The 13567-nt window shown below is 41.8% G+C and overlaps 2 protein-coding genes across 3 annotated transcripts; both read left to right on the top strand.

Annotated features, from left to right (window-relative positions):
• Positions 1-951: 951 nt before the first annotated feature.
• On the top strand, positions 952-2931 carry tal2 (T-cell acute lymphocytic leukemia 2). 2 transcript variants are annotated; one of them, XM_085293167.1, is made up of 2 exons: positions 952-1135; positions 1700-2931. In XM_085293167.1, exons 1-2 carry the CDS (start codon positions 952-954, stop codon positions 2050-2052), a joined length of 537 nt encoding a protein of 178 aa, XP_085149293.1. In that variant the 3' UTR covers positions 2053-2931. The 2 variants fall into 2 exon arrangements, with proteins under 2 accessions (XP_085149293.1, XP_085149294.1); XM_085293168.1 differs by having other exon boundaries at positions 998-1129.
• Positions 2932-6810: 3879 nt separating this feature from the next.
• On the top strand, positions 6811-10384 carry LOC146562944 (UDP-glucuronosyltransferase 2A2-like). The gene is made up of 6 exons (XM_085295210.1): positions 6811-7747; positions 7907-8055; positions 8196-8327; positions 8606-8693; positions 9156-9375; positions 9800-10384. The coding sequence occupies exons 1-6, from the start codon at positions 7033-7035 to the stop codon at positions 10083-10085; spliced, it is 1590 nt and encodes a 529-aa protein (XP_085151336.1). The 5' UTR covers positions 6811-7032; the 3' UTR covers positions 10086-10384.
• The last annotated feature ends 3183 nt before the right edge of the window (positions 10385-13567 follow it).

Genomic DNA, 13567 nt, shown 5'->3' with positions numbered 1-13567 from the left:
GTGGAGGCTGGACGGAGGCAGCGAGCAGCGGCGCCTGGCCTGCAGGTGCAGCCTCTTGGACGTGCAGCGGGGTCTCATGAATGCCCGATTCAGAAAACGGCCCCCATCGGGCCTGTTCTCCAGGCCCGGGGCTAATCCCGGCCCCTAATCGGATTATGTAAATTCCTACTCCACACAGAGACTTTTATGGAAGGCTGCGTCTTTGAAACAACACTTGAAGGGTGTAAAAAGAACAGTGACAATTGGTTAAACTAGATGTGTTTTTCTGTCTGAACGAAGGTTGAAAGTGGGAGGCAGAGGAAGGGGGTGAGATGGGGGAGTGAGGAGTGGCTGCAGAGAGGTGAGTTAGACGCTGTGCTCTCCGTGTTTCCGCTCTAATTTATGTGTGGCCCCTTGGAATGGCTCAACAAGATTACCGTAGTCATAACAAAACCCATATTGTCCGACTGTCAATCTGGATATGGTATTTTTACCTTTTGTGGCCCAATCAGGCCGGATTCAAAGCAGAGCAGCCACTGATATCAAGGTCTTTTCCTCGGTGGAGGGGGCGGTGGGTTGTCCATGCCTAATGTCAGAGAAGCAGAAAGGAATAAGTGTCCACAGCAGTAAGAGAAGGATCAGAGAGATGAACGTCTCAGTTTCACTTCAATAGGAATTTATTTGTCACCTTTAGCGCTAACCTTCAAGGATTAAATGAGCAATGAATCATAAAAGCAGCACAAATAGTCATTTAAAGAGCTGTTAAATCATAAAAGCGGCAGAAAGGCCCCCACAAAAAAGACAAATCATTTAAACACAGCAGCATCATAAACACACACACACTTGTTCCAAGTGACAGAAAAAGGAGGAGTTACGTGTTTTAACAATCACACCAACCTCACACAATGCACGCAGCGGCTCCACGACAGCACACGTCAGACAATGGAGCTTGCGCTGCTATAAAAATGTGGGATGCGAGCACTCGGCACTCTCATCCCTCCCTCCTTCTCTGTGGCTCTCCCCTCTCCTCACTTGGAGCTCAGTGAGCATGAGGAGACGCGTCTAAGTGGACCTTCACACTGGTCTCCAGGACACGTCAATGACAAAGGAACCTCTGCCTCTGAGATTGCTGCACATTTCCCACACACAGGTACAGGTGAGACATTTACTTCATTCTCTAGGATTTTCCCTCCTCCGAGGCAATATTTCCAATTATAGTAGCATAGTAGATGTTTAATGTGCTGTAATTTATAGTTGATAGCTGCAGATATTTGTTATCAAAATATTAAGTGCAAAAGAAGTTTAATAAATAGATTCTAATGTAGCTTAAAATACCATCTGTTAATGATTTAAAGGCTTCATCACTTGCAAATGGTAAACACTGCAGAAGAACTTGATGTGTCACTTGTGCCAGCCAAAAAAAACTCTTGAATATGCCTTTAAATATGAAGAAAAACACAAAGGCTGCGTATTGCAGAAATAGGTAGCAAATGAATCAATTATGATAAATGCTTTTGGGGGGTTTAAAACAGTTTGCAAATTTCACCATGCTCCTGGTGCCTCCACCTTCCTCCTATCACTCCCCAGCGCTGATGATTTCTTTATTTATTTTAAAGCTTTTTTCTGTTTTGCATTGAGTTTGGAATCAAAAACTCAAAATAAACACAAATTACTCTCATATCTTGTATTAAGTGGCCTAACATTGTGTCACTTGTTGCAGCTGAGCTCAGCACCATGACCAGAAAGGTGTTCACCAACACGAGGGAGCGTTGGCGCCAGCACAACGTCAACACTGCCTTTGCCGAGCTCCGCAAGCTCATCCCCACCCATCCTCCGGAGAAGAAGCTGAGCAAGAACGAGATCCTGCGCCTGGCCATGCGCTACATCAACTTCCTAGTCCAGCTGCTGGAGAGCCAGAGCGGCCAGCCGGCCGGCCACTCCCCCACCGCCCTGCTCACCTTTCTCAGAGGCAACATGGAGCAGCTGCACTCCCCTCCTCACCCCTGGGCCCTGACCAGTGACACGGAGGCTCCGTCGCCCGGATCCAGCTGTGACAGCTCTGAGGCCTGGTAGAGCCACAGCTCATCTAACAGAAGCAACTCTGGAGTGAACTTTTGGACCCTTTCTTTCTTCCCCGGGGTTTCTGCTCTGATCTGGTCCTCTGTAAAGACTGTTGTGTGTCTGCCTTCAGGGCAGAGTGTGTGATAGTCAAACGTGGCTGAAAAGTGAGCACCGTCTCTGTGTTGAAGTTATGAAATATAATTTGCAGGTGAAATTGATTTGTGTTCTGCATGGGTGTGTAAAAACCTGGATGTACTATTCCTCTCGTGTCTTTATGTTAATATTCCTTGTTGCCGGCCCGCCTTGAACTAATTTCGTTTTGCAGTATCGGGGTGTTTTGCCAACGAGGAAAAATGGAAGGGATTAAGGAATTTCTCATTCCGAGCAAAAGATTGAATAAGGAATTTGAATAGATAATGGTTCAGCCAAGACTGCAAATAATCTCAAAATAACCAAGGGCACTTTTTCCCCACTAGTCGACATGCTACCCCCGTCCTCCGAGAGAAGACTACATGTGACCTTTCTTTTCAATTATCAAGGTTATACCACTTCACAAAACTCAATCCTAAGAAAGCCTTCCCCCCCTTTTCTCATCCCTTTCACACAACAGCGTCAGTATTTGTTACTAGTCAGGTTGGATTTTGGCAAAACTGACAATCTTCTTTCAGTAACTGTACACAAATCTCTTCGCTGTGTTTTCACTTGGTCATTTTTTGTACAATACGCATGTCATATAGCCAAAGATGATGATAATAATAATAATAAGTTGATTGTCTCCTGTTAAGAGTGTGCCGATGATCTTCTGATACCTCTTTTGTAAGTTATTTTGGTTTGTTTGTGAATATAAGGTATGTTATTTATTTGAACTATTTATTTAATAAATGATTTGTTACCTTCTGAATTGTTAAGTATGAGTAATTGTTTCACTAAAGTGTTTCAAAGCCCCCAGTAAGCAAATATTGAATCACATAGACATAGATACATTTTATCATTTTAACCTATTATAGAAAAGGGGATCTGGACGATAGTTTCAGTCTGACATTTACTCCAGGTGCTGATATGAAATCTAATCTTTCAGGATGGTTCAGTAAAAGCAACAATCCTGGTTGAAAAGTAGTTTTTAAATTGTAGCGTCGTCTGTGTGACCACTGAAATTAAAGTTTATTCAGATAATGCAACAAATGAACTGCTCAGAGGAGTTACAAAGATTATCCACACTTCACCCCATCTTTCCCCAGGTGTGTATCAATGCAGCTAACCAAAAATTTAATTGCATACTTTTAGATAATAAACTCCATCTTTTAACTAATTTACTTTGCCATTTCAAACTTTTGTTTTTTTTTATCCAACAGTTTTATTTTCAAAGCTAGTTGTTTCACCCATCCACCCTCCGTGTTTAAATGATTTATGCACTTCTTTTAGCTATCAGTAATTTTTGTTTTTACATTTTGTTTCCTTTTTTGTTTTATTCATGCTAATATTAAGTAATCTCTGGGATATTTGTAACCCTGCTTGGTAATCACTATTCTAAACTGGTAGAGGAAGCAGGAAAGTGGACACTCCTACAAAAAGGTCAATTTGTGGGTTGAGGTAAAAAAAAACAAAAAAAAAACATAAAAAATAAACACCCAAACACTCAAAAAACCCAAAAAATAACCTATAGTTAACAATAACCAATAAATATACTATATATAATTTCATATAGATAGATATATAGTTTTTTACAATGTAAGTTGCCTTTTCAGAGTTGCTGTGAATGGAACAAACTCATACAATGCACAGTAAATAGTGACATGTGGAGTGGAATAGTTAAGTTGTTTCACGCTATGTCAGAAACACAGCTGATGGGAAATTAAGAGCAAATCTGCTGCTCTTTGTTCTTGCTCAGTAAGCCCAGAGACATTTGCTTTCAGCAGCGCCCGTGATGACCGTGTGGACACAAAACTGACCTCTGCTCTCTGTCTACTGACCAGAGGCCTGAGGGATGAGTGCTCTATGTGACCGCTTAACTTGCAACCCCTGAGGTCAGAGGTCGCTCTGGAGTCAACCACTGTCGAGATGACCAGAGTGCAAATTCCGCTCTTGCTCGCTCTCTCTTATTTTTTTAAAGGATAGCATCACTCTGTTGCTTCATAAGGTATTTAGCAGCCCTCATTTTTACTGCTGCCAATTAATAATTAGGCCTTTTTTTAATTATCAGAATAGCTGCAGATCAATTTTTAGTCAGCAAACCTATTAATGGATTATTTCTTTCACCTCTAGCTACAATATCAACAGTCTTCTTGTTTGGCAGCCGGTTAAACTGAGGTCAGACATTTACATGTCTAATCGCCTATTGTGACTACAGAAAATGGGCCCCGTTTTCAGGCAAGAGGCAGCAACTAACTGAGCTGCAGAGTAAACACTGAGTCGGTTTTAGGCGCTTTCACCCCGGCTGTTAAACTCCGGCTAATGGTGTGTAAACGGAGCAGAGGGCAGCTGGACACAGTGACTGCAGGCCTGTGGGAAGTGACAGGTGACTCTTTGTGATGCTGCAGTAATACTAAATGAATTCTATGGTAGAGGCAGAATGACAAATATTTCAATCAAACATTATGACTCACCTATAACATGAATTTAGGAAGTGTTTACTGCTTGAGCAATTTAACAGGAAATTGAGAAACTTTCTGGTAAAATGCAAAAAAGATTAAAATAACAGGTGACTCCTCAGTGGGCTGAACTTTTTGGTGAAAATCATCATGATGTTTCATAATTCAGTCATCTGACACTGGAGGAAGGCGTGGGAAGCCTTTTCCGTACAGGCTGTAAGGCTGTGAAAAAGCATTTTGTTGAACCACCTTATTTACAGAAAACGCCTAAGCAGTGTGAGCATAACTCTGACCTCAACTTTCCACAAGGATTATGAAACCATGCACTGAGAAATAATAACAAATCTGTACGCTTCTCATTCCCTCCACCAAGTATATTTGCCTGATTGACTATTCTCTCCCAAGTATGTGGGCAATCGTCTATTGAGAGCACATTTCCTTATCAGCGTCTAGCACACTGTCTGAATCCGTTATCACAATGGGCCAGATCAGTGCAGGCAGCCCCTCGCTCTCTCGGCTGAGGCGCCCATGAAAAAGAATTTCTGGAGTTGGGTGCCAACCGATAGGCCCTGAGCTCTTTATCCCCTTAAAGCCAATTCACACTCTGCATGTTTAAATATCTCAGCTCAACCCCTGCCCTCCCACTCCCATCACGCACTCGAACCCCTCCTCCTCCCCCTGCACCTTCCTCTCGCTCTCTCTCTTACCCTTCCGAGTCCAAGCATAGAATTGCGAAGCTGCCGACCTGCAGCACGGGTGGGTGGCTGGGTGGGATGCAGGTGCAGGGCTGGTTGGATAGTGAGAGGAGGGGAGTCTTCCATTGTTGGGCTGGACAGCACCCTCTCTCCTCTGGAGCACCCTCTGATGGGGGAGCCCACTGACAATCACACATCCTAATCTGATTATGCAAATGTCTACTTCAAAAAGCATTGCGCTGTAACCCCTTACCCTGTGGTGGGAAGACAGAGCAAGGAAGGAAGAAGTGGAAGCAGTAGGAATGCAAACAGGAAATGGTAGATTGTTGAGTTCCAGAGAAAATTAAATATGAAGGCAAAAGCACAGTTAGGGGCTCAGTGATTCTGCTGGTTAATCACTCATTGATCACTCACTCTCACACATCCACTGCACCACCAGGGGAGGTCTAAGGTTGAAAACAGTACACACTCGCACACTGAATGGCCAGTGACTGCCTCAGCAGGGCATTGAATCCAATATTCAAATGCTTATTGTTTTTCCAGACGCTCCTGAATCCAGCGTCAAAAGGAATCTACAATGTTAATGAGGGGGACAAAGTACCCAGAGTTAAGATTTACACGCCCAAACAGTCAGCGGTGACATTTCCCAAGAACAACAACGATTCCTGAAGGCGTGGCTGACAACTCTTGCGACCCTTCTGGCCTCAGCAGGTTTCTGAAATCAGCTGCCTCTTTCTGCTCCTGGATATCTTTCTACTACGAGTCTTTAAAATGTTGGGAGACGTGTAGTTATACACTGTAGTACTTTCAGCTAAGTGCTAATGGTATAAAATTCATTGTCGTAGTGTATCATGTTGACATGCACACGTGCCTCTTATCCAAATATGGACTGGAGGCACAAGTGAATATTGTCAGATCAGAAAGTATTTGGTCAAAAACCAAAGTTGAAACTCAAACATGATAATATAAGGATCTGAGTTAGTTCTTGGAGAGCTAAAACTTTACCTATTTTCTTAACTACTTGTTGTGTTGGTAGCCTGGACCGTCCCCCAACTGACGTTTGGAGAGAGGCAGGATGTAACCTGGACAGGTCACAGGCAATGATGGGGTTAATTTGGAGTCACTAAACAAAGACAAAGAACACACAAACTTGCAGAGATGCTGGAACTAACCACTAGTTTTAAGCTAGGGATGCACCGATGCAACATTTTCCTAGGGCAGATATTAAACTCTAGCTTCCATAATCCAGATTTACATCGTAGATGTAGCAGTAAGTAGTGAAGAAGGCTGTGCAGAGACTTTATGTGACGCAGGAGGCTTTTTTAAAAAGGGAAGCGATCAGAAGTATGAGTAATCATATTACTAACTCAAGTTCCACATAAGGTGTGGGAGTTATGTATAAGCCTATATAACTGAAATTTCTACTGAAATTTCCAATTCACTCTACCTCTACTATACTAACAACCACAAACTGGTGCTCTGAAAACTTTTATCATTTCCTAGTGTATTTCTCCTATTTATTTGTTTTATTTTTTCCAGCACTGTCAAATTTACGGTTATTATGTTTTAACGCATGGTGAAATAAGACATGGTTCATAAAAAGGAAGTGAGTCAAGGTTCAGATTTATTTACTTAATAATCATCTTTTCTTATATACTTTTAAAAAAGGATCAGACCACAGCTGGTTTTCCTGCTGACATTCAGACACCATGGATCTGCGTCTCTCTGCCTGCATCCTGCTGGTACTTTGTGCGACATGGAGTGCAAACGGAGGGAACATTTTGGTGTGGTACACTGATGGCAGCCACTGGATAAACATGAAGCCTGTTCTGGAGACGCTGGTTGACAGGGGACACCAGGTGACTGTACTGGTCCCGAGCTCGTCATTATACATGAACACCAATGAGCCATCCCGCTTTCACTACGAGCCCTTCAACGTATCTTTCTCAAAAGATGCCCTGCAAGATTTTTTAGAAGAATTCCTTCGATTCTCCATGTATGAAATTGATTATATGAACTACTGGGAGATCTACATCAGATTCAGTGAAATAATCAAGACTCAAATGCAGTTTTCTATCCAGTATTTGGACGGTGTGGTGAAATCAGAAGTCGTCATGAAGAAGTTGAAAGAGGGAAATTACGACCTTCTCTTCGCTGATCCAATCTATCGTGGCAGTGACTTGGTAGCAGATATTTTGGGGATCCCGCTCGTTTTCTCTTTGCGCTTCTCCTTAGCTTATAACTGGGAGAGGCATTGTGGTCAGATGCCTGCTCCACCATCCTTTGTTCCCGGTGCCATGAGCAAACTCACAGATAAGATGGACTTCTCAGAGAGAGTGTGGAACTTTCTCTTCTATGCTCTCCAAGACATTGCAATGAGTCACATTTTTGGAAAAGTAGACAGATATTACTCTGATGTCAAAGGTGAGCAAATAGGCACTAAGCACTGATAAAAAAAAAAATTTGAAATCTGCTAATACTATAAATACAGTGTTTTATATCTCATCAGATCTGATTAAGAAAATATGTCTTCAATGAAATATTGGTGATACATTAATGTCCATTACTTATGCATTGCAACAGGAACTCCCACCAGTGCCTGTGAGTTGATGAGTAAAGCAGACATCTGGTTAATTCGAACCTACTGGGATTTTGAATTCCCTCGTCCTTTCCTCCCCAACTTCAAATATGTTGGTGGGATCCACTGCAGACCTGCTAAACCTTTACCAGAGGTAAGGACACTCAACTATTACCATCTGATTAATCATTACATCACAGAATATTCCTGCCAGGAGCAGTGAAGCCATCAAAATTTTGAACAAAAATGCAAAAACAGTTGGCTGTTGGTGGGATAATATTCGACTTGTTACAGGATCTGGAGGAATTTGTGCAGAGTTCTGGAGATGATGGCATTGTGATCTTCACTTTAGGATCCATGATCATCAACGTCACCAAGGAGAAGGCAAACATGATAGCCTCAGGCCTCGCTCAGATCCCACAAAAGGTCAGAGGATAATCTTTGTGCTAGCTGTAATCAATTTGTGTAAAGTATGGAGTAGTTTTTCATGTTTCAGATAACTGCATTAATTAATGACATTACAGATTGGACGTTTCAAGTTCCCCTCCCTTATGGGAACATGCCAACTTAAGTTTGTTTTGTTTTTTTAAATTCAGAGTGTGCAAATTCTTTGTCACCAACTTGATACACTGTGATACACCAACAAAAACACCACAGTACACCAACAACACAGTGTAAGCTTAGAAATGTTTCACCATTTACAGGTGCTGTGGAGATACAGGGGAGAAAAACCAGCAACTTTGGGTGCCAACACTCGAATATATGACTGGATCCCTCAGAATGACCTCCTGGGTAAGTAAAGTTGGTACTCATGGATATGGGCTTGGGTGGGCAGAAATTGTACTAGTGAAATGAGATGCTGGAAAGATTGCAAATTTAACAGTACCACTGCCAACCAAATTATTTTTTTTCTCAAAACCTTTACTTAATTTTAATTCTTAAAGCCACTTGAGGCTTATTTCACAACATTAAATGTGTTTTTGGAAGCTGTGAGCACTTTTTATAACACAAGGAAACAATTTAAAGACTGAGAATTTTCTGACATACTATCCTGATAACTTATTACTTCTTGTGCAAACCTGCTATGTTGATTAGGTTGTGATTTTCTCTCTCTCTCTCTCTCTCTCTCTTCTTCTGTTGCACTATAGAGTACTACAGTGCTAAAATCCCCTGTTCCGGATTATTAAAATGCTCCTGTTGTCCAAATGTAAAAAACTAACTTTCAATGTCACATGGTTATTTGGCATGTGTTAGGTCACCCTAAAACTAGAGCTTTCATCACTCATGGAGGCACAAATGGGATTTACGAAGCCATCTACCACGGAGTTCCCATGGTGGGCATCCCAATGTTCGGTGACCAGCCAGACAACATGGTCCATATGAAGGCTAAAGGAGCTGCAGTTATTCTCAATTTGAACTTCATAACAACGGAAGCGCTTAGAGACGCAATCAACACAGTCATCAATGACAAATCGTGAGTTCTCTGAACTATCTGCACTTTGGATTAAGCACTGAAAGCATAGACTGTAAAACAAAAAAAGCATTCAAAGAAAGGATGAATGTAGGTTCAGAGTCTGAAAAGTGAAGTCTGCCTCTGCAGAAATCCATACAAGAGGATATACAAGCCTATAGCTCTTTCAACACAAAGCGTTCCTAAATTATGGTCACATTTAAAATAAAACAGATGTCAACACTTTAGGACATGGCTACTTTGCGTCATTACCCTATGAATGTGCAGTAACCTCAGATTCTCAGTTAGTCATGCTCAAGTCAAGGCTTCAAAATAGGATTTTACTAATCTGTTATTTGTCATATGGGCAATTTTATTTTTTTATGTACAGTAAATGATTGAAGCTGATTTTTTTTCTTTTTTCAAAAACCTATATCCACATTCACAGGTACAAAGAAAATGCTATGCGGCTGTCCAGCATCCACCACGACAGACCCATCAGTGCTCTGGAAGAGGCAGTATTCTGGATCGAGTTCACACTGAGAAACAAAGGAGCCAAGCACTTGAGGGTCCAGGCCCATGAACTCACCTGGTACCAGTATCTCAGCCTGGATGTCCTGGGCTTCTTCCTCACTATAGTTCTACTCATCATATTCATCTTCATCAAGACCTGCAGTTTGTGTTTGAACAGGTGTTGTGTCAGGAAAGGAAAGACAAAAAAGAAGGCTGAATAACAGACTGAACAGAAACGGTGCTGTGAGTGTTGGACTGGGGCAATATTTGTTACCTGCATGAAACTTTCTTTCATATATGTTGAATTTCCCATCATCTTCTCCTTTATGTATCACCACTAGCTACATTAACAGATGCACCAATTTGCAGAAGTGTACCTGAAGTTGATCTGACATTAAAAAGAGGTTTACACAAGCATATACATTTGAATAACATCTATTATCTATGTTTCTTTTTCCCCATCTTCTTTGAACTTCCCCAGCATCAGCTCTATAAATACTGTACCATCTACTGCAGTGTAATGGCCACAAATCTGGATTTGAAAAATAATAGAAAAAGGTTTCTTTTTTAGGCAACTCAAATGTCAACCACCATCCTGTGAAGCAGCTGCAGTAAATTGGAAGATATCTGGTCACACGAAAATACACAACTGCTATAATTTTATTTCCAAAATATCTGATGTAATGTGGCTTTATTGTCATGTAATACCACTTAAATGGTGCACTGAGTCAATGTAGCATGATCTCTGCCCTGAAAGATGTAGGCAATACAATGCAAAGCACTGGTGTCCTAGTCAATGGGACAGCAAACAGTGACTTGAACACCTTGAACATGGCTCTCATCACTACCAGATCCTCCCAGAAGATAACATGCTCACTTCCAAAGAAAATAACATTGGAGCAGCTTACAGCTCTTCAAGAGTAAAATGAATCAATGATACTCAATTAACACCATTTCTTGTGAACTGATAAGATAAGAAATGTTGTTGCCTATGATGACACGTAGGAATAGCAATCTGTTACTGACAGTTCAAATACATTTGCTAAGATAGCTTTTCGTGAAACGGTTTCATACAAACACAATTGCTATTCATGATTAGCTTAATTATGTCAGAGCAAACTGTGAATTTGTTTCTATTTCATGAAAGTGTTGCCACCTGGTGGTGAAAGTTTTAGGTTCATTTTTGCTGACAGTAATTACAAATAGCACCCACATTGGTTCAGTTATGTGGATCTGGATGACACCTGGTGAAAATCAAATCTCAGGACTTACCACAATTCACTGATCACATTAACTCGGTGGACCAACATTGAAAATTCACCAGGTAGGATATGAAAAGTAGCAGGTTAGCCTTCCTAGACTGTGAGATTTCCATCAGTAATGGGGGGCATTGAAAAGTCAATGTGTACCATCAACCTATCCATACTGATCAGTATTTAAGCTTTGAAGCTCATCATCCATTGGAGCATAAACTGGGTGTCATTAGGACGGTACAACACAGAGCAAACACCATCCCCACAGACACAGCAGCCAGGGAAGCAGAAGAACATCACATCAAGAAGACCCTGAGTAAATGTGGTTATCCCAGCTGGGCATTTCTCAAAGCTGGGAAGGCGCCTCAAGAAAGCTCCAGCCAATAAAGGAAAGATGGTCAACTGCCGCCTAAGCAAAAACCCTTAGTGATCCCTTATGTGTCAGGAGTATTGGAACAGTTGAGATGCAATTTTTTTTCTAAACGCTGCATCTCTGTGGCTTTTAAACCCCAAAACACACTGCGCCAAAAGATTGGTCCACCCAAGGATTGGGTCCCCCAACACAAACAGAGTAATGTAGTGTACGCTGTTAAGTGCCAGTAGGATTGCCAGGATTTATACATCAGAGAAACCAAACAACCTCCAACTGTAGCCAATCCCCAACTCTCTGTGAATGGTACTCTTGGCCATTGGTCAATGGTCATTAGAGGATCAATAGGGTGCCCATGACCCTCTAGGGGACACTCCCACAGGGCTTAAAATCTGGGACTCTCCACCAATTGTTCTTACAACTGAAGAAGCTTCTTGGATGAGAGATGAAACATCTTCAAGGAAACTTAAAGAAGTTCAGACACTTTTCCTTGATTTCAGTCATTGTGCAAATGTACTGTTTATAAGATCGGGGAAACCTGCTGTCAACTGAGACTGAAGAAATCACTTGGATGAGTGACGAAACGTTTCTCCCACTGAAAATGACACGTCCAGATGAACAGAATCAACCTTTTGGAATTTACTTACCTGCATGCTTGAGCATGCACCAAGATACAAATAGCACAATTAAGATACTCTAGCTTGCCAAATGTATTTGCATTATTTCCCATCTGCCTTCAAATGTATATGAACTTTAGTGACATCTCACTCTTCATGGCGCAGGGTCAGTTTTTTGGACCCAGTCTCCTGTTCATTGCAGGCACTGTGGCACATCTTTTTGAAAACGTCGGGGTGCTTCAAATCTTAAGATTTTTGGGGGGCAGCTATTTTGGCATTTCATCACCATGTCGAAGGCAGGCGACTTGGCGCTCTTTTTTGGGTAATGGAATTTCAGTTCCCATTTCAGTTCCCTTGGTGTTCATCTGAACAACAGACTGGACTGGACTCATAACTCAGACGCCCTCTACAGGAAAGGGCAGAGCAGGCTGTACCTGCTGCGGAGACTCAGGTCGTTTGGGGTGGAGGGCCCACTCCTGAAGACCTTCTATGACTCTGTGGTGGCTTCTGCTATCTTTTATGGTGTGGTCTGCTGGGGCGGCAGCATCTCTGCTGGGGACAGGAAGAGACTGAACAGGGTGATCCGAAGGGCCAGCTCTGTTCTAGGATGCCCTCTGGACCCAGTGGAGGTGGTGAGTGACAGGAGAACGGCGGCTAAGCTGTCATCCCTGTTGGACAACGTCTCCCACCCCATGCAGCAGACTGTGACAGCACTGAGCAGCTCCTTCAGTGGGAGACTGCGGCACCCACGGTGTGGGACGGAGAGATTTCGCAGGTCTTTCCTCCCCACTGCTGTCAGACTCCACAACAAAGACTTTAACTGAACAAACACACACATCCACACATGTGCAATAACACTAAGTGCAATAATCTTTTCTGGCATCGTTGTATTTTTACTCAGTTGTATATAGCATTCGTATTCTATTTTTATCTTATTGTATATTTTTATTCTATTTTATTCTACTGTATATAGTATATTATTTTATTCTATTCTGTACAGTTGTGTACTGTATTTATTCTTATTGTATTCTAATTTTTGCGTCATAACTTTTGCACTGTCCACTTCCTGCTGTGACAAAACAAATTTCCCACGTGTGGGACTAATAAAGGTTATCTTATCTTATCTTATCTTATTAGATCTCTTGGGCAGAACCAGATCTAGCTGCAGTCAATATAAGGGTGATAATGTGGGCTGTCTAACTGCAGTCTTGGGAAGTGATTTAGTGGACTATCACTACAGCGACAACGATGACAAGCCAGCTTGTCATTGTTGCGCTTATAGACATTTTGCCCATGTTGTGCAAAATGGGGCTAACAGCCATTCATATACCTAAATCTTAAAATCTCTGTGTGGGAAACACTGATTTTTTTGTTTTGTACATCTCCAAAACATGAATTCTACCTAACCTAACTGATTTGCTTAGTTTTGTTCAGTTGAGTTGCAAATAATTCAGTTCAAATAA

Source organism: Mchenga conophoros, linkage group LG12 (assembly GCF_057382185.1).
Source record: "Mchenga conophoros isolate Kocher_MC1m ecotype Shallow Benthic linkage group LG12, M_conophoros_male_GT1.1, whole genome shotgun sequence".
Lineage (NCBI taxonomy): Eukaryota > Metazoa > Chordata > Actinopteri > Cichliformes > Cichlidae > Mchenga > Mchenga conophoros.
This window is presented reverse-complemented; position numbering and strand designations above follow the sequence as displayed.

Coding starts and splice junctions, on each gene's coding strand:
- tal2 (XM_085293167.1), top strand. CDS start 952: ATGCGAGCACTCGGCACTCTCATCCCTCCCTCCTTCTCTGTGGCTCTC. Junction 1,136..1,699: donor TTTCCCACACACAGGTACAG/GTGAGACATTTA, acceptor CACTTGTTGCAG/CTGAGCTCAGCACCATGACC.
- LOC146562944 (XM_085295210.1), top strand. CDS start 7,033: ATGGATCTGCGTCTCTCTGCCTGCATCCTGCTGGTACTTTGTGCGACA. Junction 8,328..8,605: donor TCGCTCAGATCCCACAAAAG/GTCAGAGGATAA, acceptor CACCATTTACAG/GTGCTGTGGAGATACAGGGG. Junction 8,694..9,155: donor CCCTCAGAATGACCTCCTGG/GTAAGTAAAGTT, acceptor GGCATGTGTTAG/GTCACCCTAAAACTAGAGCT.